This window comes from Fundulus heteroclitus, chromosome 1 (genome assembly GCF_011125445.2).
Source record: "Fundulus heteroclitus isolate FHET01 chromosome 1, MU-UCD_Fhet_4.1, whole genome shotgun sequence".
In the NCBI taxonomy this organism is placed as follows: Eukaryota; Metazoa; Chordata; class Actinopteri; order Cyprinodontiformes; family Fundulidae; genus Fundulus; species Fundulus heteroclitus.
Genome location: NC_046361.1, coordinates 10,553,158 through 10,580,131, shown reverse-complemented (window position 1 = coordinate 10,580,131; position 26,974 = coordinate 10,553,158). Strand labels below are relative to the sequence as shown.

Sequence of the window (26,974 nt, the reverse complement as noted above, 5' to 3'; positions counted from 1 at the left end):
TCACTGCTAATCTCTGTGGGGAAATCATCTGTTTTCCCATTCTGCTCTACAGAGGTTCCCTGTCTTGCTGAAGGTCAGTGGGATGGATGCTTGTCAGCACTGAGGCTAACCACCCGCCCAGGTCTGTCTTTGAAAGACATGCTCATTACTCACAAAACCCCCAGAAAGTGGGCATTGTTATCCCCCACTGACGGGATAAAAGGACGACAATGTTTCCTTACCTCGGAGGTGAGCTTGTTTGCCTTCACCTTGGCCTTCTCTTTGAGCCGGTAGTCAGCGTTGTAGTGTGCGAAGGCGTATTCAATGAGCGCCGCGAACACAAACACATAACAAATCCAGAAGTAGACGTCCAGTGCCTTGATGGCTGATGCCCGAGGCAAGGAGGAGCGAGCGCTCACCATCAGGGTAGTCATGGTGAGAACTGTTGTGATCCCTGTTGGGAAAAAAAAAAAAAAAGACAGACTCAGATTGCAGACTAAAAGAGGAAGTTTTGAGGCAGCGGCTGATTACAGGGCAGTATTACAAGGTAAAATGAAGGCAATTTATAACATTTTCTCTATGTCACACCTTAAGAAATAATAACTACAGAGTTGAAGAACATCTGGCCTTTCACCTTTGTGATTTCCATCATTGTTTCCAGTCATCTTAAATCTTTTTTGCATGTAAACATCTTGTAAATAAAAACAGATGTCTTAATGAGACTACCTGTACAAACAAAGGCTCACTAAAGAAAAAGAGTCTGTACGCATCACAAGCATGCATCTTTTTGCCACGGCCAACAGTTTGCACTGTAGCGAAGCTAAAAGGATGCTACCGTTGCTACCTACAGCTCATCACGAGGACCTGCAGGTTCAAAGTAACCCTGTCCAGGTAAAATCTGATCCACACTGACCTGATCAGATCTACTGGCAAATACAGTGATTTTTTGATTGAATTTATTCAATTGTTTAGGGACAGACATTAACACATATGTTACGTTTTAACCCTTATAATACATAATGTCTATCCTATGACATAAAATGCGGACAAAGTAGATTGAAATGTGTGGATAGAATGGGACAATATCTGAAAAGGTTCAGAGTATTGCAAGGCAACGTTTATCACTGAGCAAAATTCGTATAATTTCTACATTGATTTAGAAATCCTCTGCCCTGCAATGTTCTTTAGAATTTCATCAAGACAGTAAAAGCCCATTTTCATAACTTTAGTGAGCACAGTATTTTTATTCCTCTGGCTCCAAAATTTTTCTAAAACTTAGTATTGCTGGTGATTTTCTGCAGCAGCTTTAGGAAGCTGCAGACACGGAGTAAAACAAAATGTCACATACTGATTTATATTCTAGAAACAAATGTAAGTTACAATATAATTGAAAATAACTCTTTGAAATAAAAGGAATAAATTAGGCCTTAACACCAACCTAGGGTTACTCGAGCCGGAACTGCTGATTGGCTGATCCAGAAGGACACCCAAGACATTGCAACCAGCAGTATAGAAGGCATATATGACTGGATGATGTAGACGCCTCTATTACGTCTCAGCTGGAAGCGAAGGCTGAGCCTTGGAAACCGTCCCGCTGGGAGACAGAAAACAGAACACCCTCATTTAATTGCAGAACTGAAGGAACTAATTATCCATCACGAAAACACTCCATTGTTCCTCACAGGCTGTGGGGCTGATAGGGGAGCCTTGTCTGCTGGTTTCAGCCCAGATTCGGATAACTTGCAGTTTTAAGACATAAGCTGTTACTGACTGAAATTTTCCTGGCAGTACCTCCCATCATCTTTTAAATCATCTCCTGCCCAGATCCACAGCAACTCTGTCCTCATCATTTCCTTCTATGCATAGAATATCACCACCGAGGCGCCTGATGTTTTAAAATAGCTGACTTCTGAAAGACTGACTAGAGTTCTCGGGCACAAGGGGTTAGCCAAAACCCGAAACCCAGAAAGATGCTGCGCTAAACACTCGCAAGTAACTTAACACTCAGCTTGCCAGACCCACCTGATTTAAAGTTCATCATTTCGGTGACAAAGCGGTAGTCTATGATGGTGAACTGGGAGAGCTCCAGTTTGTCCAGTCCATGAATGTGCTTTTGACTGTCTGACCAGTGATACACAATGTCCTCTGAGGAGTAGCCATCTTAGACAAAAGGAAAACATGGTAAATAGACATGCCGTGTGAGTTAATGTGAGCTTTTATCACCATGAAGCATTTTATCATTTGAAGGGATAACAGTGTCATTTCTAGCAACAGTCTCTGGTCAAGATTACATCAGAAGATGCATTGCATGTCTTCCCCTTGAACATTTTTTTGCTATTTTCCCATGTTACAGCCCCAAAACTTCACTTTATTTCACTGTGATGTTTCTATGATAAACCAACACAGCATCGTTCATAACAGAAAATATACAGGGTGCCCAAACTTATTTACAAATACCAATCTGAAAAGTGTGGTGTGGATTTGTATTCAGTCTCCCTGAGTATAGATTTTTCAGTTAAAGCTAAAAGTCCTCAGGGGGTCATGTATCTCTTCTAGCTTTGAACATCTAGAGACTGAAGTTTCGGCCCCTTCCTCCATGTGAAATAGCTTCGTGAGATTTGATGAAATAGTCTAGGAACAACAGTTTTGAAGCCTTGCAACAGATTGACAGAACTGGATTTAGGAAATCATTTCATTGGCTCTGGCTGAATGTTTAGAGTTGTTTCCCTGCTGGAGAGTGACCCTCTGCCCCGGTCTAGAGTCTTTCGCAGCCTCAAAAAGTTATTATTTTTTCAGAAAGCAACAACAAATACAGCTTGTCCTGTATTTACCTCCATCCTTCCCTTGAACTCTTTCCAAACTCTTTTTCTCTGCTGAACAAAGGCATCCACAGATGCTGCCACTGCTGTTTCAAAGTGAGGATGGTGTGTTCAGGGTGATGTGCAGTCTTAGTTTTTCACCACACATAACAGTTGCACATGTAACAAAAAGCTCCTTTTTGGTCTCCCTTCCACATTCATCCATGTCACTTGGAGCAAACTGGAAAGAGGCCATCCTCCAGCTTTTTTTTCCAACATTGGCTGTCTTCTTGCCACCAGATTTCTAAAGTGCAAGCCCAATAATCCTGCCAACAGATTTTCCCACCTGAGCTGCAGCTCCTCCAGAGTTATCATGGACTTCTTGGCTGCTGTTGATAATGTTCTCTATGCCTCGTGTCTCGGTTTTGAGGCACGGCTGATGTTTTTGAGGGTTTGTGCCCTTACCTTTTAGTTTCCAGATGATGGATGAAGTGCTGCTCTGTGAGATGTTGCAACTTGTCTGAGCGTTTCTTTGTCTTCATGATGCTACTTGTTCACTAATATTCCCTTACTACTTGCGTGACTTTTTTAGGGCAATTGGTTGCACTGGATTTTAATAAGGCTATCAGTTTAAATGGGCTGAATACAAATGCATGTCACACTTTTCAAATTTCTATTTGTAAAAAAAAAAAAAAAAAAAAAAAAACATAAAGCATTGTTTTTTGTGTTAACCTATCAGCAAAAGTTGCAACAAAATAAGTTGAGCTTTGAAGTTGCAACATGTGTAACGTTTCTGGCACTGGAGCTGCTGATTGCAATCAGCACACCTGTGTCTTTTTCCACCCTTGCTGCTTAAAAGCTCTGCTCCTCGCAGTCTCCAGTGCCAGAACGTCTTTAGCCACACGGTGAGCGCTTCCAGCCTTCTTTTTGAATTCCTGTTTGCCTGTCAGTTTCTCGACCTGTTTTGCCTCTGTTTTTGAAAACCTGTCTGCCCCTTTTGGATTTGTCTGCCTGCCCGGGTCCTGCCTGTCAGCCTCAGAGAACTGGACTGCCTCACCGTGTTTCTGACCCCAGTCTGTCCGTGAGTAAAACAAGTTCGCCTGCCCCCTGTTCTGTCTGTGCTTTCTGGATTGACCTGGACCTGGACCTGGACGCTCTATTGGATTCCCCCTTGGAGACCGCTGCCTGAGCTAAACGGATTTCCCCCTGACAAAGACCTGGACCGGACCTGGACAAAGAGCCCTGGATAACCCCCTCTCGGACGCCTTCGTAACAAGGAGTCAGAGTTCTGCCCTCAGCACGTCCAGGTTAGTGACCTCACTCCTCTCTAACAAGCCTGTTAATATCTGCTGGTCACTAACCTGCGACTCTGCCTTCAGGAGCGGCCAGTCGCAGAGTGCGAGCCGAACCAGGGTCCGAGCCACCAGCGTCAAAATAAAGACTGATATTATTTTTGTACTCACTTGTTTTCGGGTATTTCTTGGGTCCTCCTAAATTCATCACAACATGACACAAAATTTTTAAATGCATTATGACTTTTGCAAGGCCCTGTGTGCACAAACTTACAGCTTTCTAAGTCCAGCATGCACTCCTGTTCGTCCATCGGATACTTGGTTAGATCCATGTCACACGCTACTGTTGAAGTGATGCTAGAGACAAAACAGGACATTTCTTCATCCTAAGTCAAGAGCTTATGAAAAAGTGGCAACAATCAAAAGTAGGAATCCGAAAGAGAAAAGAAGTCCAGGCTGGAGTCAAAGATCTGTTCTGTTACCGGCTGCTGTAGAGAATGACTCCGTTGGGCTGCAGGCGGATCAGCTTGTTCTCCACCGTCACATCATGGAACCAGGCAGATTTGGCGTTAACGATGAACGTGTCGGGTACCCACAGTTTGTCCACAAACCGACTGTCCAGTCCCAGAGTCCTGTTTGTGTGATTGTAGGACAGGCGATTGTCGTGCCAGCTCTGCCGCAAGAACACGGTCATGGTGTATTCCTACCAGGACAAACCAAAAAGTATGGTAGGCCTTTTTTTTAACATTTCAACACTAGGTAAGAAAAACAAAGCAAAATAACTGATTTGTGGTTTTCTATGTAATTTAAACTTGACATGTTTCCCATTGGCATCGGACGTGCCTTAGTTTAGGACTAATAAAAAAAAACTTAATGAATCAGAAACAGAAGTGCACTCAATGCAAAATTGTGGAAAAAAATATTTTTATTCCTCACATGACTGTGTGTGTGTGTGTGTGTGTGTGTGCATGTGTGTGTGTGTGTGTGTGTGTGCGTGCGTGCGTGCGTGTGTGCGTTCTCAGGGCTTTATTAAAAACCCCTTTCATAATTTGGGAGTGGGAATTCTTATTCCTGGATTATCTCTGGATTAACTGTAGAAGTTTTCCACTTCAGAACCAATATAGACCTTTTGAACAAACCATTCCTTTTAACTTTTTCCACCGGGGAGGATTAATAGAAAATGAGTGAAGTTAATCATGAAAGTAAAGCAGTATGCTCAGAAACAGGACTTCTCAGAGTGGAATACAGTCATTATTAATAAACCTCTGCTGTTCCTGCTATTAAATGTAAAACTGTTTGTCTTAAAAAGGGTGTTTTTTGGCAGTTTTGGTTTGTTTTGGCTCTGGGTATTAGGTTTAATGCCCAAATTTATTCATGTGTGACTCCATTGTGATTTATAACACCAGTTATTCCTCTTATCTGTATTTGAATGTATTCCAACCCAGACAATGATCTTTTCAAACACTTACCTATTATTTTTTTGAACAAACCCACTATAATGGGAAGGCACAACAGTCCAGACTAAATATAAGGGAAACTGACAAATGTGCATTACAAATGATGATGCCAAGACTTTAAAGATGCAGTTCATAAAACCTAAAGGTGTTAGTTGTACTTATGAGCAGTTCATATTTTATCTGCAGTACATGACTCCATCAGTCTCTTCCTTTTGTTTTTAAAGGCTAACGCTAACAGCTAATCTGAATGAGGCCAGAACCAAAGCAGAATCCGGAGTGGAGCAGTAAATGCTGCAAGTCAATGACTCGATGCAATCTACTAGGTTTCCTTAGATAAAAAATGTTTTAACCAATCTGTGTGTACGATTCAATAGCATTGACTTTGTAGAGCCTTGAGATATGTTGTGAATTGGCGCTACATGAATAAACTGAACTGAACTGACTGTAAATGCCATCTCTAATGTGAACATTGTTTTATAAAACAGTAAAATGGTATGCAACATTTGCTCATGGGCCCATGGGAATATGCAGTACGCCATTAATACTGCAGTACTGAATACGTAATTGCATCCATTTGGAGAAAGTGTCTACATTAAGCAGGGTAAGAATCAACAAAGTACCGTTTGCTACGCTATTTATGCATTTTTGCACTGCATTCATTTACAATAAAGAGTTATTCAGGCAGGAGTAATTTACCAAGTCCTGCTCTGCAGCACGTTTCACATAGGAAGGTCTTTAGCAGCGCACCACATTCTACCACAGTCTCTAGACGTAAAAAAAAAATAAAAAAATCATGGAGCCAGAGGCTTTTATTTGAAACAAATCACCATTTAAAGCAAACATGACAACAGGTTAAAGTCTCAGCTTCGTATAACCTGCAATTACATTTTTTGAGACTGAAGCAGTTTTAGATAGTTTTACTGAGATTGTTAAATCTACGGTACTTCTGAAAGTTTTATGTCCGTTTTGGGGAGTAACGTTTCTTTGAGAGTTATCATTAAGGGAGGTTCTATGTTTTACTCGTTTAATCTTAGATTTGGACGAGACAATAGGTTTTGTTTGATGATATTCAAAGAATCTATTTTAATCAATGCAATATGAATCTTCTAAACGTTACAGGATATGAAATCTTTTTAACCACATTTGTCCTCAAAATGATTTATTCCTTTACTGTTTCCCATTGAAAAGTTGGGAACCCTTTTATTTTGCAGGATGTTTAGATTCGTTTCAAAAGGGTGCTTGAATGGGAACCATTCAGTTTTTAGATATTCCAACCAGACTATAAGAGACGTACCACTAGAGATGAATAAAACAGCTATGCTGCTCAATACAATGGCTGATATTTGAATATCTGAGGTACAGATTTCCTTGCTTACTGCTCCTAGCTTTTTAACAGAACCACAATCCAAAAATTCTTCCGGTCCTCTTAGGATACAAGCTTTGATGATCTCAGGCTTGCCTTTTCTTTTCTAGCCACTGGATGTTGTTGCTCCTGAAATAATTTATGTTTTTTTTTTATTTGTCCTGTGGAGCTCTCAGAATCATCATTTGAACTGGGTTGGTGAGGAAAAATAGGATAAAATAGGTGTGGAAGAAGTAAAATATTAAAATAACTCTGGTTTATATTTTAGAAAATTCATGGAAATATCAACTGATCAGTCAATGCAGTCAGTGCGTCACGTGTACATATTGTTTACTGTCGAACCCTCAACTTGAATAAATCAGACTTATGCAAAGAGGAACATTTGATCTTGGTGAAAACAGGTTGTGTGGTTATTTGAGATGTCAGTGTGGAAAATATTCTGTAGTTTACCATGTTGGCTTCAGAGATGTGATCAATGCTGGCCACTTCAATAGCCATGGCCACATTCACTGGTGGACCTGCAGAGCAAAGAGTCAGAAAACAAGGGACACCCATCTCAAACACACCCACACACACACACACACACCTTCTCTGCTCGGTCTGACTCCATCCGCCCCCTCAGATCCTCACTTCATTACTCTCCCGCCCACCATCTTCCCGCATCTCAAACACTCCTACAGTGCCTAAAGATTCAGCATTATGCAGTTTAACCACACTAAGCGGCGCATCACACTGTGGGCATTTCTAAACAGCACGGGGCTCTCATGGATCTGCACAGAGTGAGCTTCAGACAACATTCATATTGCAAACACACACATACACACACATGTGCGGCGTGCTGTTTTCACTAAACAGCCCGCCATATGATTAGCGTGGAGTGTGCCTCGGTGATCAGATGCTGGAGCGCAGAAGCTGCAGGGGGAGCTCGTTGATGCAGAGCACAAAGGCTGCATATGCTGAACATTAAGGAATCATACAGCGCCTTTCCGCATCATTCAACTCCTTCCCAAACTCAGTTCTTCTGTTTTCTGTTGCCTGTAATCAGATTCATTTGTACGTACAGTGCATTTAGTTGATTTAAAACAGCTACATGCTATGGCAAAGGTAGTTAAGGTAATGCCATAAATAATCTTTAATCTTTAAAATTGAATGCACCTTACCCCCATATGAAAGCTATATTAATAGAATGTATTGGTTATATATTATTATTATTATTATTATTATTATTATTATTATTATTATTATTATTATTATTATTATTATTATTATTATTATTATTATTGAGCGTTGGGAAAATTATCTAGCACACCAGCACAGATATCTCGCTGTGTTTGGCTTACCTGCAAACAAGCTGATGTTTTCATGAGAAAAATTAAGGTTTAGAAAAACACCTTCGCAGTGATTTAAAAAAATAAGTTTGTTGTGTATCTATATGATCCAGATATTTTAGCGGATTTTTAGAAACAATCAAGTCGAGGCCCAATTTGTCTATGACTGATATTTCTTCAGAGATTTCATCTCTGCAGTTTCTGACAGCGAAATCGAGCAGACGATGTTTCCGTTTTGACCATGACTGGTGTTGCTCGTCAGTACTATCTTTTGATGAAGTTTACTCCTTATTGTTTAAGAATGTTTGGAACATTACAGATTATTGACTTTGGATGCAGGAAAAACTGACGTAAGTAATAAACTTTGGACCTAATTTTTAAAGACACAAAACAACTATCATTGCTCAACATGAATATGCATGCCTTCCGTTGGGTTTGCGTAAAAATCTTACCTTTACCTGAATTTCTGCAAAGATTTTGCCCCTTTAAATTATTTTGCTTATTAAAGGGATAGTTTAGGGTTAGTGTTTCTTTTTAAATAAAGATCAGCGAGTGGACATCTTATTAGCAGTTTAGGGAATACTTGATCAGGACCTGTGGCGTCTCTGCATTTGGGGCCAGTGGGGCCGGGCCCCACCAGATGTCGCTGTGGAGCTCTGTGTTCACAATAATCATTGGGAAAGGATCGTTCATAATAAAGTAATATTGTAAAAAAGGCAGATTCCCTTAGCAATAAAATTCTGTTAAATTCTGCTAAATCCTCTTGAGGCTCCTTGATATTGTGGCCGGCCCACCAACGTTTGATTAAATAACGAACATCTAAAATCCCAGTGCGCATGCCCAACACGCTCTAGGTAGACAGCTGTGGGGCACAAATTAGCTGGCCTCAAACTCGGATCGTCCAATCAAAATACTGGAATTGCACACGTAACGTTTACGTTCTGCCGGATAGTGTGCGACCGTCTAGGCAAGGCAAATTTATTTGTATAGTATATTTCAGTATAAGGACAATGCAAAGTGCTTTATATGATTAAAACAATGGAAAAATAAAATCAGAAACAAAAAAAAACTGTTGGTATAAAATATAGAACAATTTAAACAAAATAAAACAGGAAAATGCAAACTAAAAGCAAATACTCTAGTGTTGGTTGTCCTTGCTAGTTTGTTGAAGGACTGATGTGTGAGCAATGAGTGAGCCTTTATTTATTATTCTATGTATAAAAATTTAATTACATTTAGCTTATATGAAATGGCATTGTTGGTTCATGCTAATTTATGTGTTTAATTTAGCATTAATCAAAGCCAGGTTGTGGGCATCATAAAAAAAAAAAAAAAATGAGTTGCTTCTAATAGGTGTTGAGTTTTTGTGCCCCACTTAACTTATCATGCCAGAGACGCCACTGATCAGGACTTTTTGTCTCTGATACCAATCCAAGTCATTTTCAAAAAGACATCTGTTGATCCCATTCTGTTACTACATCAAAATCCTGCTCATGATAAACTCGGTAGCTTCAAAGTGCAATTAAATAACGCATTAGATTAAATTAGTTCATCACGGTTCACATCAGTGTAATTGTGCCAACTCAGCCCGCTCACCTATGAAGTTCTGGTTGCCGTGCCATAATTTTTTTCTTGACAACGACAGACATTTAGCCTCAATTAGAGAATCTAAGGAATCAGCTCCAAGCCCCTAAGCATATATCTGACCTGGGCTTGTCCTCAATAAAGTCATATCTAATTTTGTTTTCTCAAAAGGCAGTTTGATAATTCAGCTCATAACATTTATCAATGTCAATCGAGTTATTTGTGTGTGGACCAAACTTACAGAAAAGGTTGCTGGTTGTCCTCTTACTTCATTGACGTAATGCTTTGATTTAAATGCCCTAGAGCTTCCTGACTGGTGTTTCAGCTGCTCTCCTTGCAGCTTTACTTTAAACTGAGAGCTGTCTCTGTATATCTGAACCCAACGTGGAGCAGGTCACATGGCACGGAGAGACACAGATCAGCAGCAGCCACTGTGAACATCATTATAGTCGGTAAGTTATTACATTACAAAAATAATGTTTGTGGGCTAAATTGCAGTTTTGCAAGTCATGCAGATAAAAACAGCTGTGATATGTTTTAAATTGACCATGCCAATTGTTGCCACTTGGCAACTAGAGGGCAATTAAAAATAAAATTGGATAGTATACCAGTAATCGATTGTATTGGGCCTGGATCTTGGGTCTGGATTTGGGTTTGGTCAGGAACTTTACTGCTGGGCATTTAAATCAGATTGTCACACTCCTATTTCAAATAAATATAGATATTTTAATATTATATTATAATATTATAATATTTTATGAAAACCATTATCTAAGGGAAGGGTGAATGCAGTGTAAAAGTTTAGAAACACAATATCTGTTTGAACTGCTGGGAAACTATTGGGTTTCTTTTAATGAGCTCATTGTTCATTTAGGAGAGATGCACTTTCCACTTAAAAAGAAAACTTCTGAAATGGAGGCTGAACATACATAAATGAAGACTGTTGGACAAATGGATAAATGCAATTTACAAATGTTTTGCAAAGAAAGGCTTACTTTTTTTTTTTTAACTTTTGTTTCATTCAATTGAACTTCTGGTTTACATTTGTCATAATTTCGGTTTATTTTGGACTTTTTCTAGTTTCAGATGGGCGTCACCTCTCAGCCACTATCCAATCAGCTCCGTCTCCTTCCAGCCACCGCTCTGCTCCTAATCAGATCCACCTGCTGCACTAATTAGAGTCAACTCTGCTCACCTGTTTAGCCACACATCTCGTCTCGCCTTATCTGGCTTCAAGTATTCTGCCGCCGTGTTTCTACCAGAGTCTGTGTGACCAGCCAGCAGGACTCTTCTGTTTTCTTTGTGTTCAGCCTTCACTGTTGTATGCTGCCGGTGTCTGCGTGCTGCACAAGGCTGCTCTGTCTCTCTGTGAGCTCCAGCCGCTCGCTCCGCCCGCTCTGATGGTTCCTCGGTCCGCATCGTCTGTTCTGGTCAGCCCCTGCCTTCTTCACCGGTTTGGCCTGTCGCTGCCTGCTACCCTTGGTCGGTCTTGTTCCGCCTGCCTGCCTCACCTGCCACTACTCGTCTCCTTCAATAAACCTTTTAAATCATAACTCTGTGTTTGGCTGAATATCGGGTTCACCAGCGTCATCCGTTACAGTAATAGGCGATGCACCAGAACGGGCCGAGCGAACGGCTGGAGCTCACAGGGAGACTAAGATTAAGAGCAGAGTGGTGGCTGGAAGGAAACTGAGCTGATTGATAGTGGCTGGTGGCTGAGAGGTGGCAGGCTGAAACTAGAAAAAGTCCAAAAAACGAACAAATCATGACAACATTATAATAACTCAAACATGAGAATTTTAAGAATTTAAGATGTCAAGAAAGGTATTATTTTTACACTTTATTTCTTATAGTTAAAAAAAACAATAGGTTTGCTTATCATCACAAAATCATTTTAATTGCAAAACATTATGGATCCTTTTTTTTTTTTCCATATTCATGTTTATAATACAAACATAACTCCTCATTAAGAGTTGAATGAAGGGAATAGCCCAGAATAACAGACATGATTCCTCCATGGTCACGCAGTCCCTTTTAGTTTATATGAACCCTTCAGCACACAATGACTTCACACTGATATAAATGTAGAGACAACATGCGGGTCTCTGCACAGGTGCGGCGCACAGGACGGTGTATGCGGTCCCAGCAGCTCTCCTCGCCCACATTGTCGTATCTCGGCTCAGCTGAGTTAAGCTGTGAGATTGAGAAATCTATCGTTGTGGTCGTTGGATGTTTCACATTTAGCAGCCATTCTTAGCAACGTCTCCGGGTGGGGGTGCCGAGCTCGTGCTACCCCCTCCCTGCTCTGCAGCTCGTCCTTGAGGGCCGTCATCCTCTCTAATCCCTTTAGCAAAGCCTCTCATACTAAATGATTTCTGTGTCCTTAACGAACGATTTGCCTTCTGGGAGAATTAGAGCAGGTGTTTGCATGAAGTAAACATAGCTATGTTTTAATGTGGCACAAGAAAATAGCATAACGAAGGACACGGTTCAATCGGAGAGTGAAACGGGAACGTTCGTGTTGTGTTTCTTCTGTTATGCTAAGGATGGCTGTAAATGTGAGGGGGCGAACGACAACCCAACACCACAAGCACTAGATCTCATACTCACCTCCTATCCCAGGGCGAAAATTTCTGGCATAGCCCTTCATTAAATCATCCAGGTTAGGTAACCAGGATATTTGAATGTCTGTACCTACATAGTCCCCAATGTCACTCAGCATGGCCCTAAAAGAAGACAAACAGCAAACAGAGCAGCCTTCAGCAGATCAGACAGAAAAGAAGGTCTAATTATATCAGGTGAATTCACGAAAACAAGTCAGAAATGAACAGTTTTAGCCGTTAGCCAGCACAAGAGTAACATTCGGTCTCCTTTTAATTGATCATTTGTTTAGGGATGGGTGCAACTTGCAGATAGGCAGAAAGGTACTGCAAGCAGTTGAGCCAAGATAAACAAATGGCAGGGAAAAAAAAGCAAAGCTAATTAAAAAGAACTGCAGGAACATCTCACAATTAATTGCACTAAAGGTCAAGACATGAGTGGGCTTTAAAAGTAGCACGCTGGAAAGGCCGGGTCCTCTTAAAGCAAAGAAAGGCGAGGGTTTACTATTCTGGAAATACAGGGTAGTGACAATAATGTCATTGTAAAGATTAAAAGAAAAAACATAGGAGTAATCTATTCATTCTGGACAGTGCATGAAAAAAGTACATTGATTCTGTATAAACCCCAAAGTGGGTCAGAAATCCAAAATCATTGTGCAATTATGAACCCTATAATGCTAATTTTTTTTAAATCTCTTTTACCATTACACAAACCCAGCGCAATGCGTTCACTTTAATATCAGTGGAGGGAACGTAAATGTGGAATTATAAATATATAAGTGGGTTTTTAAATAGAGATATAAATGTACTTAAGACTAATAGAAAAAAATATTCAACTAAAAAGGTCTGCAATGTGTCAAAATCTCCAAGCATCTCAAACCACTGCAGTCGGTGCATTATTGAACAACAAGTGAAATAAAAATCATTTGTCATTCAGAGCCACAGAAATTACTCTCCAGAGACTCAGAGCGCTTATGGAGTGTTTTTCAAAAATGAGGCTCTGCAACACGGCAGTAAATGTATGCCCTGGTTTTCAGCGACTGGGCTCAATAAAGCATCCTTTTCCTTCCCATTATACTCTGCACAGCCTTCAAACACGAGTGGCACAAACTGGGCAAGATCTTAGGCGATTTAAACTGATGCGTTTAGCCACCCCAGCCCACAGTCACACTCATTAAGTCACAGAGTAAAGCTAGAATAACCCTTTGCTGTTTAGCTTTTTGACATTCGCTGTCTTCGTTGATGTTTACTATAAATATCTTAATTTAAGAAAACCAAATATGAAACTGAAAGATGTTGAAAAACCAAGTGGCTGTAGTGTTTGATGATGCTCCATAGACTGTGAGAGCAGTAACAATAAACTAACTGATTCAAGCCGATTCACACTGATCTGAATAATTACCAGGATCACGGATGCTTCCGTACAGATGTTTCGTCCCAGCAGCAGTTCAGTAAATCAGCACACCATACCGCACTAAATGATGGTGGTACTTTGATTTTTAGCATTTATATTATAAATGGGTTTTAATTGTCATAGGAAGTTACAGCAAGTGTCTTAAGCTTTAAAAAAGCAACAAAACATGTACATTAAAAATATTTAGTTTAACTGCATCATGGAAAAAAAGGGATTTCACAATTTTTGTATAACCGTGTTGATCTTCCAAAATAGCAAATGTCTTTACAAAACCCCATTGGAAAGATGTACCCTTTAAAAGGATCTGTCGTTGTATTGCCTGTGCAGATTCTCAGTTATCCGGGTCGTCGTAACAGCAAACAGGCTTAAATCGGAGGCAACCGGACTTTCCTTCAGTTCTTTCTGAAAACATTTGGACACCTATCCAGGAGTCTACGTCAATTCTGGTGGCTCGCACTTGAGCTCAAGACTCCTGGATAGGTGTCAAAACATTTTCAGGAAGAACGGACTGCCTCCGATTTAAACCCGTTTGCTGTTGTAATTGTATTAAAAAGCCCCATATAATAAAGCCTGACTTGTATGTTTTAAATCTGCTTTTTGGTTGTTGTTTTTTCCCACTGCATACATGTTCATATAGATGCTGCTCCAGATGCTGTAACTCTCAGACGCCACACACTCAGACATTAACAAAAGCAGCACCCCGCACACTCTATCTCCTCTGCAAATGAACCAGAAAGGGACCGAGGGTGAAGTTAAAACTGTTAAATGGTTTAAATGGAAACCCCTTGAGACGCATAAGACCACAGAGGACTGACAAAGAGCTTCCAGCCACAGTTTAGTCTGTATTTGGACTTCACAGCTCAAAACCACTAGGTGGCAGGTTTGCACTGAGACTAAGAGGGGAGTTGAATAAGGACACACTCTCACTGGCAGCTGAACTGTTATTAATTATAGAAACGCTGAGCTGAAGAGTCACATTTTACACAGTTCTGTGTACACGACGTAAACAGCCAGTAGTTGTGGACTAAATGAAAGGAACAAATACAAGTTTCCGTGACATTCGGTCCTGGCATTGTCACGAAAATAGACGCTTTATCAAAGGCGATCGTATTGACAAACAGTGAAAAGCCATTTGGTGACCTTTTTGAAATAGGGGTGGACATTTTGGGGGAAGGTAAAAGAAGCATAAAACAGCAGAGCAGCATGAGAAGCTAATCTCCATAGTAAAACAAAAAAGAAAAAGGGGGAAATAAATAGAAACGCTGAAAACAAAATATTTTGCCATGTCATTAAGATTGTTCTCTCAAGATTGATTCTGTAGTGCCAGATATATTTATAGCCTGGCAATCACACAAACAGCGGGAACACTCATGAGCTAATTAATCAGTTTGTGGCTCCTGGATTTTTTTTTTTTTTTTACTAATTGGTTGCTTCTAAATTGGGAAATAACGAGGTTTTTTTTTTTTTCCTTCAAGAAATTTGCTTCATGCCAAGGTCAAACATGCCTCTGCAGAACAGTGGAGCAGGAAGCGTGCGCCTGTGACAGACAAAACATATTTACTAAGTGTGAATTTTTACCTGATATTTTCTCTATTTGCTACGTCGCTAGTCATTACTGAGATGTTATATTGTAACATAAAGAGAAATTAGCTATTTACTGAAATTTCATTGCCAGCATTGTTCTAATTCAAGGCTTCTTCCTCAAAGGCTGCTGTGAGGTCGTGTGAGTAAAAAAAGTGTGAAATTCTCAGCCCCGAGATTCTGAAAGAGAAAATGAAGCATCAGCGTATTCTGTCACGAGACATGCACAGGTTGCAGATCTGATTGCTTTCGGGGCTCACTAAATATTTGAAGCTCTCCACTTTCAACGGCAAACAGTGGAAATGTTCAGTTGCAGATGCTCCCTCTGCTTTTTTTTTTTTATTTCATTTTATTTTCATTAAGTGTCTCTCTCCAGTCTCGACCTATGTGTGAGCTAACATTAAACAGATGGGGGGTGTTGCAGGGCGCAAAGAGCGGCAGCCTTGCTCAAATTTATGGAGCCTGCTTGGGAACGTAATGTGCCTCACGCACGGGTGGCCTAATTAGTTTTATATACTGGCGCTACCAGTTACCTGAACATGAGTGGAGCATCAGTCCCCCTGAGGGGAAATCATTCTTTAGTTTTAGTGGTACAAGTGAAAGACGAGAGGCATGAAAATGAAATTAATACAATCCTGTTGGAAAAAAATGAAGGCAACTATCAGTCGCTATACGGCAGCTTCGTGCACTACATCAGAGTCACAGTTTACTGTGGGCAGCAATAAACATTTCTTTTTTGTGGACTTGGTTAGTAACACAATCCAGAAATATAGTTGTGTGGGGGAAAAAATTAGAGACCCCATCAGATGTTTGTTAATGTTCACATTAAGATGTGTAACAGCTAATTTTTGTCTTTTATCTCTGAAAACAGAAACTGATTTTATAGCAGCTAAAGAACAAAACTTAATGTTGTTTCACTTTACAATACATAGCCACAAAAATGTATTGCTTAACGGAGAAAGTTCTTATGACACCTCGCCGCCTAACACCTTTGGCTGAAATAAGTTCAGTGAGAAGCTTCTTGTAACCTTCTGATATTCTCTGAGATCGGTCTGGGCTAGGTCTGCCCTACTCCTTGCATTCAGCTGTGAGGCGTTTGAGGATTTATTTATTTATAGTAATATCCAAAGAGTTACCACACTTTTCAAAAATTATTTGTAAAAATGTTGTTTGTGTTGGTCTGCCACATAAAATAGCTACAAAATAAAGTCAATGTTGTGATTCTTCCATGAAGAAATGCACAAATGTCAAATGTCAAGTGTGTACAAATACTTTAGCAAGACACTATGTTACCTGTGCTTTTTTACATGCAGGGTTTTTCTATGTACCATATTTTTTGGACTATAAGTTGTCCTGGTATATAAGTTGCATCAGTCAAAAACATGCATCATAAAGAGGAAAAAAACATGTATAAGTTGCACCGGACTATATATTGCACCGGACTTTTCGCCTTTATTTAGAAATGTATTTCACACAATCTAAGACTAAAACTGACCTTTAATACATTTTAAATTACACAGCAGCATCCACAACCAGACATGGATCATACCTGGGAGGATGAATGGGGTAAGTTAGCAACTCCAACCAGCAAGGTTTTATCCAGCGCATTTCAGCGTTATGGCCTGTTACACTGAAAGTTGTCAGAATTACGCTTAAATTCGACCGTGAGCGTAATGGTGCTACGTGCTAAGCTAACTGTATAACATGGTTGTTTCAGAGCAACATAAAGTTCACGTGCATCAGCGAAGTTGTAACCCGCCTGGACAGCAGACCTGTAAGCTAGCTTGAATGATGGTAACGCAGTGCAGGATGAGGGGGTATGAGCAGTCCGTACATGAGTGATTGACACGGCTGACAGCCAGTCAGAGCCAGAAATTCCTCCTCTCTCTGATTGGTTGTTTCTGACCGGGAGCTGTGTATTTTGGCAAATGACAGTAGGACCACTGGGAAGAGCCAGAGGAGCTGGATGTTTTCCACAGATCATCTGTCTCATATTTTGTTGCCAGGACATAGTGCCAGTTTAAACAAAATGTAAAAAAATAAATATACGCAAATGTTTTCTACTGCAGCTTTAAATGTACATGTGACTTTGACATTGGGCTGTTGTATTTACTAATTGTCAGGTTGCTCCTGAGCTTTTAAAAAGTCTCCAAAAATACTACAGCAAGAATTTTAAAGAGTATCAAAAATTAAACACATATGTGGGAACAATAAAAAGCTGTGGTGTGTCTTTGTAACTGGGGAGGAAACACTGAGACACACATGTTTAACTCATTTACAATAGAAAAACGATGCTTTGCTAAAATATTCATAATTCTTGAACAGTGATAAGTTATAGATGAACAAAAGGAAATGCATAATCGTGAGGTGAAAGAAGGGTGTACTGTGGAATATGGTAATGGCAGCATCATACTGTGGGATGATTTTCTCTGACTAAACTTTAGCTGTTTTCCACAGATGAATGGACAGTTACTGTTTTCTTCTGCTTTGCATTGTTCTATCACCTAAAAATCCAAATCCAATACATTGAAGTCAGTGGTTGAAACACGACACAATGTGAAGATGACAATCTAGACAGTTTGACCAGAGCTGACGTTGCTATTTGTGGTTAAAAGAAAGTACTGTATATGCTATATGCAAATTTTACACTGACACAGAACATAAATATTTACAAATTAAGCCTAAATGTTTTGAGAGAAATAAAACCCCTTACGTGGTTGCTACATGCTGTGGCCCTTATGTGAGCCGCCCGAAACTCTGTAGTTTGGAGACGGGGTTCTCTGAGTTCAGCCCAATCTGCTTGGGTCCACTCTGCCTTTTCCTTGTTTTCTGTCTCCTCTCACAGATTTTGCAGTAATTAATTAGTGTGTTTTAAATTCATGTGCAACTATAGACACACTGGCTTTATGTTTTGCCTATCGATTGGCTGACTTCTTCAATATACACACAGAAAACCTGTAACGCTTTTCAGCAAAATATTAGCATAATAAATGTAACTGCAGTTTAATTTCAAAGGATTTTCTGTTATTGTTTAATTGCATTTCAAGTTTTTCTTCTTCCTTTCCCATAGCAGTTATTTGGCCCTGGTGAATCTGTGTTAGTTTGTGTCCTCTCCGTCTCACCCCGCAGCTGCTTAGTGCAGATGGCCGTCCTTCCTGCAGTTTCGTTCTGACAGGTACAATGGATGATGCATAACCTCAGGACCCATTGATAAGATATTCTTCTCTTTAACTTTTTTTCATTTTTCCCTCTTCCTTAAAGACTGGAGTCTACAACCAACAGCTAAGGAGCCATTTTAACACCTTGAGGCAGGGGCTCCGTGGAGGTATAGTGGACCTGCTTAATGTGACTGTTCTATTCCATTCAAAACAAAATCAAATATTCAGCTTGTATAAAACTAAAAGCTTTTCCCACGTTAGTTCTCCAACATGCTCTATGTTCTCCTGAAACAGAAAGTCCACAGTTTGTCTTGCAAGTTACAAAGCATCTATCGGCAACCGAACAAGGATATCCCTGACTGGTTTTTAGCGCAAGTCGTCTCATTTTGTTTTCGTTTCATTGGGAATTAAAAATACAAGTGAATAAAACATATAAAGAAACAAAGCTGATGAAAGAAACAAGTTGTTGTCAGAGCCGGTCTAAGCTAAAGTGAACTTTGCCTCTGTTTAGGGCCCCCCGCCTGCTTGGGACCGTGAGAGCATGTCAATTTTCACAGGACCAGTATATAAATGCTAAAGTTGCATATTTGGCAAAATTTTCCCAATTCAAAAATGATATCAACGTTTTATTTTTTTACAAATAATCTCATCTTTTCTGATGCGTGTTTCTGATCTGACACATCTAGATCAACTAATAATAACTTTTTTTCCTGTGGTTACGTTACATTTTGCTCATCAGTCCCAGTTGGCGTTCTAAAAAGATATAGACAATATGGCCCACCATCCAGGGTGGTACAGTCTCGTGCTGGGGGCGTCCCACAAGTGTTCATACTAAGTTTTAATGTCCATTAACTGGCGTGTGCGTACACCCCTGTACTGTGTGCAGTGTAAGTACTGTGAGAAAAATCGGTGTGGTTAGATAATGACACTGAAGTTGGCATCAAGTTTGCATCATCCTAATGGGTGATAAGTTAAAGGGGATTTTTAAAAAAAATTTCAGGCACCTGGGGTATATTTGATCGTCCCAAATTCAGAATCAAAAATAATTAGGCCAAATTTGACTTAGGTTATTCTACACAAAATAGATTCTTTAAGACACACTTTCAAATTTAATGAGTTTTTACTGTATTAATGAGAGCACAAAAAGAAAAGCTTTAACACTTTGTTTATGTTTTTTTAATTAGGGAGACATGTGTAAGACCAGCACTAAAACCACACTATAGTCTGGGCAAACCTGGATTATTATACAACGCTAGAGATTCTGTACATATTTAAAACAAAGCTTCACTCTTGTTGAGATAGAAGGAGCAACTCAGACAGCACACCATTCATGCCAGGATGACCCGCTGCTGATCGCTCCTGACTCTCCTGAGTCTGTAATATTTGTGATGAGCTCAAATGGAAGTGGACCTCTAAAATAAATTCATTTTAAATCCTCATACAGCATAGTTCCAGCCCTGGCTGTTGTCCTGCCTGCCATACTGGATATTTTGAGGATATATATATTTATTTTTTGTTTTTGCTTTATAATGTTTTAAATAAATTCAGAGAACATCACTTATTTTTTCAGTGGTCCTTGTTTTTCTGCTGTCAAGTAGCTGTAAAGTTCTCCACGTTAATTTTGTCAAGCGAGTCATAAATCTGAGACCTGATCGTTTATTTTATGCTGGTTTCCTGAACAACACTTCTAGCTATTCCTTATACAAAAAATAATTAATTAATAAAATAAAAAGACTTATCTGTAACAGAGATGTTGTCGGAAAATACAGAGGGTTTATTGGACTGATAAGTTCCACAGGTGTAATATTCTAACAATTATATTTTCTGTGTCCGTTTAAACCTTCTTGACTCTATCTAGTGTGTAAACAGGCCAAATCCATGTGACCACTTCGGTATTGATATGATGGACTTCCAAGTAAACAGCGCGTCAAATGTCTTCCTGTGCTGGATCTTATGAAACACAAAGCATCCCGCGTGTTGCATGAATAAATTAACATTGTCAACCCTGCAGGGATATTTATGCTTAAGGTGAGACAGGGTGCAAATTAAAACTGTTGGTTTTGTCAAATGAATATACTTTCACGATAAAAATTAATTTCCATTTTTATGACCGAAAAGATAACTTGAAATATTTTCTGCATTTTATATCATGCCAAACGAAATAATTAATGCGCATGTAGTCATCCAGAAGCCACCAGTGCACGCAAAACAAATTACTGCCACAAACTGTTTCCCAGTTTAAGTGTGATGCGTTAGCCTCGATTGAGCGGGAGACTTTTAGTGGAGGCACTGAGACGTGGCTGTATAAACTCACCCTGAAGCCATCGCAGATATCAGGCATTGAAGAGGCAGTCAGAGCAACACAATTAAATCCCTGTGTTATTGGAAAGTGTACTCTCTGGTATGGTAGCAGGGATTTATCTGCTGACTCAGCCTCTCATACAGATGAGCCGGGACAGAGGAGTCACCTAGGCGCACGCTTAAAGGACGCGTGTGGCAACCGTTGATGGTCAAAACTAAAAGGCCGAAATAAAAGCTTCTGGAATTACATCCTGCCTGCAGATTTTCTACAACTTGTGCATGGAGGAAAAAAAAAACACTTGTCTTGCTGCTTCTGCCTTTCTTTGGTGGGGAATAAATTACAATGGCAATAACAATATGTTTCGAGGCTCCATATCAAAGCTTGAATCAACATCCTTTGGGGAATTGGCAAAGAGCTGATATCTGAAGGTTTTGAATCCACAGTGAGACGAGCAGATGTTGTCAGCATTGGTAAGAAGGGAATATTAACTTTGTACTTTTTATGAGGTACAAAGTTAAACTAATGTTTTTTTTTTCTTTTTTTAATTTGAATGATTGTATAACATTTTTAAAAATAAGAATTCAGCGCAAAACTTTTTAAAACATTGTGAATTTCATCCAATCCACAAACAATCTAAATTATAAATACACACCCACCAATATTTGGATTCGATTTCCATAGCGAGTTGCTGAGAAACCCCACGCCTTCTGTAGCCAAGAGCAAAGTCCAGGTATTATTCTAGCTGTACATTTAACCACTGTTATGATCAGAATAGGCAGAGCACATCTAAATTGGTTAGTGTCCTGGCACAAACTGGGCTTTCAAGTCTGATCCATACATTTTCCAACAGTGTTCAGATCAGGGTCATTGCAGAAGCTTCACCTTTGCCTGCTCTGTCTCGAAAACCCAGTTTGGTGTGTGTTTGTGGTCATGGTTCCACAGGAATGTTTACGTGTGTCCACCTTTCAACCATCTGACCCAAACTGTCTCTCTCAGGGCAATGGGATGAGCAAGGAATCACAAATTACGACAAACTGAAGGCTGCTGGAATATCAGTGGTGGTTTTCAAAATGAAGCCAGTTTAACATCCACATGGACATGGCCCCCTGCTCCAAAACAGACTCCTTCAAACTCGCCTGAAATTTGCAGCGACACACGTGGACAAGCCAAATGTTTTGTGGAGAAAGGTTTTATGGTCAAGGATAACAAAGATTGAGCTTTTGATCCCAATGACATGAAGAATGGTTGACAGAGTAAAGGTGAAGCGTATAAACCTAAGCACAATGTATTAATTGTGGAAGGTTGGTGGTGGCAGCATCACGCTGAGGGTCTGTTTAGCTGGCCCTGGTGCTGATGATTGATTGACTGATTTATTGATTGATTGATTGATTGATTGATTGATTGATTGATTGATTGATTGGTTGGTTGGTTGGTTGGTTGGTTGGTTGATTGATTGATTGATTGATTGATTGATTGATTGATTGATTGATTGATTGATTGATTGATTGATTGATTGATTGATTGATTGACAAATACACTATAATCTCTACTATAGCAATGTTATGTCACAAATTGTATAGACTAATTTAGTTCTACCCAAGTCCCTTGTTTCCAAGCTGTTTTTGTGGTGGATCCATAATTAGCCATTTTACATGGGATTACCCATAATTCATAATGGAGAAGGATGACTTCATCTTAAATCAGTAGTTAAATGGTTCATATTTGGGGACAGTTTGGTGTTCCTACAGTGTAAAGAGCTAAGAAAGACGGTCCGAGAAAAGGGTTGTTTTTTCTCCAAAGCGAATACAAGTAGGTGCTGAGATCATCCTGAAGGCATTTAGCAAAATGTTAGAGGGGTTTGTACATCTATTTGACACATACTTGCCTCTATTATTATGACTCTGTGTGGATTAGAGTATCGGCAAAAACAATCGATTTCAACATTTAATTTGTGTGCACCCAATCCTGTTATCAAAAAAGAAAAATCCTTGATCTTTACTGTTTAACCATTCCACCCTGAAAAAAGAGAATAGTTCAAATCCTTGTTAAAAGCCCTAAATCAGTATGGTCTCCGTGCCCATGGTGAACATCTGTTAACTTCTCACACTCTTCCCTTTTGCACTGTAATCATGGTGACCAAACCATACTTCTGTGGTTCCAATTAGCTTATGGCCCTCTCTGTTTTCAGACAGCTGGCTGTGACCACAGTCAGACAATAAATAAGTCTCGCCTGATCCCGATGGTCTTCAGTATCAACAAACCTGCATCACGGAGAGGAACAAGGCACAATTTGGTGATGCGGTGGCCAGGAGGTAATTTATTACATTTATCAAGCATCACAACCTGCAGCTCTGTCGTAACAGTGAATGTCCTCCCTGGGGGGCAAGTCCCTGCTGGCTAAAGTTTGGAATCACCACCCAGGTTCTGTCTGTACAAGCAGATAGAAGTCTGGGTGTTGAGCTAGCAGCTGCAATAGGTCAATTTATTAAAAGCAATGCAGACTCAACAGAATGTAAAAACTCCTGAGAGAGCCTATATTTTCCTGCAAACACAGCTAAGAAGGCAACAAAGTTGGGAGTGAAATTTTCATTGGTTAGCATCTTTGCATAGATGCAAGCAACAGTGTTGAGCATTAACTACGTTATAGTACAGAGTACAAAGATTCACTGTTCTGGTTCTTAGTTTGGGTTCTTGTCCGTGAAACTGCTCACACACTAGAAAGAGCTGATATTAACACGTCACTTCAGGTTGTGAAAGTTAGAAAGAAAACAGAAAAAAGAACATTATGGGATGAAATGTGTGACTGTAGTCAGCCCGGTGCAGCCTTCTATTCTGTTCAATCTGCCTTCTGTCAGACTAAATCCTGAGTGTGAGTATATCTGTAGCGTTAGCTCAATATTTCCCAGACCAAAACAAATCCATTGTGCCAATAGCTATCGAGTTCTTTTGGAGAAGCGAGTGACTGCCAGGAGTTTCTCCGTTTCCACAGGGCTCTCTGGATTCTGTGTAGCTCGATCCTGACGATGGGATTCCCATTGAATTTGTTAAAATAGCCTGCGTATGTGACGACTGAATGAAAACAGAGTGGATGAAGCCATTCTCTTCTGGTGCAAATGTGTAAAGTGAGAAGAAGAGAATGCATGGTTTTAAAAATGTTTCACAAATAAAAACCAGAAAAGTGTGACATGCATTTTTATTTAGCCACCCTCAGAAGACAAATAACTGTTTCAACTTTGCACATCAATATAATGGTTTACTGATTCTTCCTTGCAAGATAGCTCAACCTCAATCAGAGGTTGTCCCAGTCTCAAGTCCTTTGCAGCTCTAACAGATTTTCCTTCCAGGATTGTTCTACATTTAGCACCGTCCCTCTCCCCATCAACACTAGCCTGCTGCCCTGCTCCTCCTCCTGAAGATAAGCTTCCACACAGCATGATGCCGCCACGGCTACGTTCCACCGTCGAGATCATGTGAGGACAGTGTGCAGTGTTCGTTTCCTGCCACACATAGCAATTTGCATGTTGGCCGGAAATTTCCATTATGGTGTCCTCTGATTAAACCACCGTCTTCCGCATGTTTGGTCTGTCACTCGCAAGGCTTGCAGCAAACTGCAATTGAAATGGCCTCCTTTTAACTGATTCTCCCACCTGAGCTGTGGATTTCTGCAGCTCCTCCAGAGTTACCATGGGCCTCTTTGCTGCTTTTCTGATTAAGACTTGCTTGACCAGCCAGATTAGGCGGAGGGCTATGTCTTCGGAGGTCTGCACTTATTCTCTCTATTTTCAGATGATGGATTTACGTTTACTCTGGAAAATGTTGAAAACGTGGGATATTGTTTTATAATTAAAACATTGCCACAACTTTATCCTGGCTGTGAAATTCCCTTTTCCTCGGTTTTTTAACAAACCTCTGACGACATCACAGTAAATCTGTATTAATACTGGGATTGCATTCCAAACAGGGGAACTGTATTTACTAATTACATCACTATCGGAGGCAATTGCTTGGTCTGCGGTCTACCTAGGGGTGTCAGAGTGAAGGGGGGTTGAATATGAATGCACATCACACTTTATGGATTTTTCCATTCGTAAAGCAATTTGAAAGCCATGCTTCATGTTCCTTTCATTTCCCAATTATGCCCTACCTTGTGTCGGTATGTCTAATAAATTCTGATAAAACACATTAAAGTCTGTTGACGTAACGTGTGAAAACGAGATATCGTTCAAGGGGTTTGAATGCTTTTCCAAGGCAGCCTAGGTGAAGGCAGTGTTGATTATATCAAAGAATAAGAGACGCCTCAGCTGGAGGGAAAAGCTGTGAAACTCACGCAACACCAAAGATGGCGAGGAATAACTTAGCTGAACAATATTTAGTGAAATAGATAATCGAAGAGCTAAAAGAAGAATCTGAGTACTTCTGGTCCGAGAGAGAGGGGGGGGGGGGTGCTGGAGAGGGGAAACAAAGCCATTTGCAACTTTCATCTACCAAAAGCGGAACAGCAATATGTGAAAGCATGTGAGTGTGTGTGTGTGTGTGTGTGTGTTTCACAGCGAGGGAGAGAAAGCTGACACATAATGAGGTGCCAAAAAAAAAGCCAACGCTGCATTGTATCAGGGGCTAAACAACAACAACAGCAGTGGTGACTGGAGGCAGGAAAATCCAATTACAGCAGTGGTTACTCCCTCTGCTGGTGGAGGAGCCAGGAGGGACAACAGCAGAGATTCACCCCAAATCTCAGCCAAAGCCAAGGTGTGGAGCCATCTTTCATCCTTTTTACAGTGGGGGGCCTTCAAAAGCCTGTGGTGTGTTAGGTGGGTCCGAGGACGCTGATCAGAACACAGTTGGGTTTCTTAGATTAGGGACAATATCAGTAAGGGATTATGATCAAGAATGGGGCATATTCTTATACAGTAGTAAATATTTTACAGCACTAAAAGACCTAATGTCATGTAGATAAACAGTTAAGGAGCGCACAGCAAGCAACGACTACTGAAGGTGACTTAATTTAGTGAAAGCCAACAGCAGATTCCAATGTTATCTTAAATTTTGCAGTTTCAGCATAAAATGATCATTTAGTCTCCTGGTCCTTGTTGTTATTTCACAACACCATATGCTTCGGTTAAACCCCTTAAAACTGAGCATCCAAAAAGCTCCCCCTGCGTATGAAGCATGCGTAATCCCCTCGCATCACGGTACCATCTGACATATTTTACCTCTCCTGAACAGGCCTAGGAGGCTGGAGATGCTTTTACCTGCCGCACGCACGAAACCACCCACTCACCTGCTATTCATCACCATTAAAAAAAAAAAAGGAAGCATAAGCGTTATGTAAACAGCACCATAGGGCTGCTGCGCCAAAGGCAAAGCAGAGAATAAAGGAGGCTTTCGTCGGTATTTGAGGTGGTGGGGAAAAAAAAGATAAAAGTTAGTGTTTGATTCCTTAGAATGTGTTGTGGATTAATAATGACGCACAGCATCAAGGCGATTTTAATTAAGATGTAGAACAGATCTGTTGCATGTGGTGGTCTCTGGTTTGATATGAGTCAATGATTAATCGTGACCTGTTATTCCGAAAACGCTCGGCTGCAACAGGAACACCTGGTGGTTAGAAAGAAAAAGCAGCTCTCACCTGGTGAAAATATCCCCTCCGAAGAAGAGCACCGCAAGACTGGACATCAGGAAAGTTAGGCTCTCCATTCCAAAGCCCCTTAGAATAAACCGCAATCTATTTAAAAGAAGAAGAAAAAGTTTCCCTCCTTGAAAGCCGATGAGTTTGATTTTAGGTAAGTTCTGTTTTATTTCAGTTCGCTCTCCTCCTTATCCGGCGCAGCGGAGAACAAAGTAAAGTCTGGAGCCGCTGCTGCTGCTGCTGCTGATGATGATGATGATGATGATGGTAATACCGCCGCTGGCGAAGCCGATGCCGATGGTGGTGAGGTGGACCCCATCATGGAATCCCCCCCTGATCCTCCAAGTTCCTGAGCGCACCAACGCAGAGCGCGCCTGAGAAATCAAAGAAATATCCCGGTCGGAGCGCACTGAAAGAGCCGATCCAACACTGCCGCTGCCTCCTGTCATCCAGAGCGGGGAGAGCGAGACTGAGAGAGGGATGGATGGA

General features: G+C 40.4%; 1 protein-coding gene across 2 annotated transcripts in view; it reads right to left on the bottom strand.

The window, feature by feature from the left end:
- gabrd (gamma-aminobutyric acid type A receptor subunit delta) overlaps window positions 1-26,974 on the bottom strand; it is a 31,005-nt gene extending 4,031 nt beyond the window's left edge. Inside the window, exons 1-8 of one of the 2 annotated variants that reach the window (XM_012861997.3) lie at window positions 26,486-26,974; window positions 12,412-12,527; window positions 7,340-7,407; window positions 4,552-4,772; window positions 4,344-4,426; window positions 2,002-2,139; window positions 1,418-1,573; window positions 222-433 (exon numbers count right to left, since the gene is read on the bottom strand). In XM_012861997.3, coding sequence (XP_012717451.2) covers window positions 222-433; window positions 1,418-1,573; window positions 2,002-2,139; window positions 4,344-4,426; window positions 4,552-4,772; window positions 7,340-7,407; window positions 12,412-12,527; window positions 26,486-26,553 — 1,062 coding nt within the window. In that variant the 5' untranslated portion in view covers window positions 26,554-26,974. Of the gene's footprint in view, window positions 1-221; window positions 434-1,417; window positions 1,574-2,001; window positions 2,140-4,343; window positions 4,427-4,551; window positions 4,773-7,339; window positions 7,408-10,996; window positions 11,442-12,411; window positions 12,528-26,485 lie in introns of those variants that run through there. The other variant, XM_021316141.2, reaches the window with a different exon arrangement.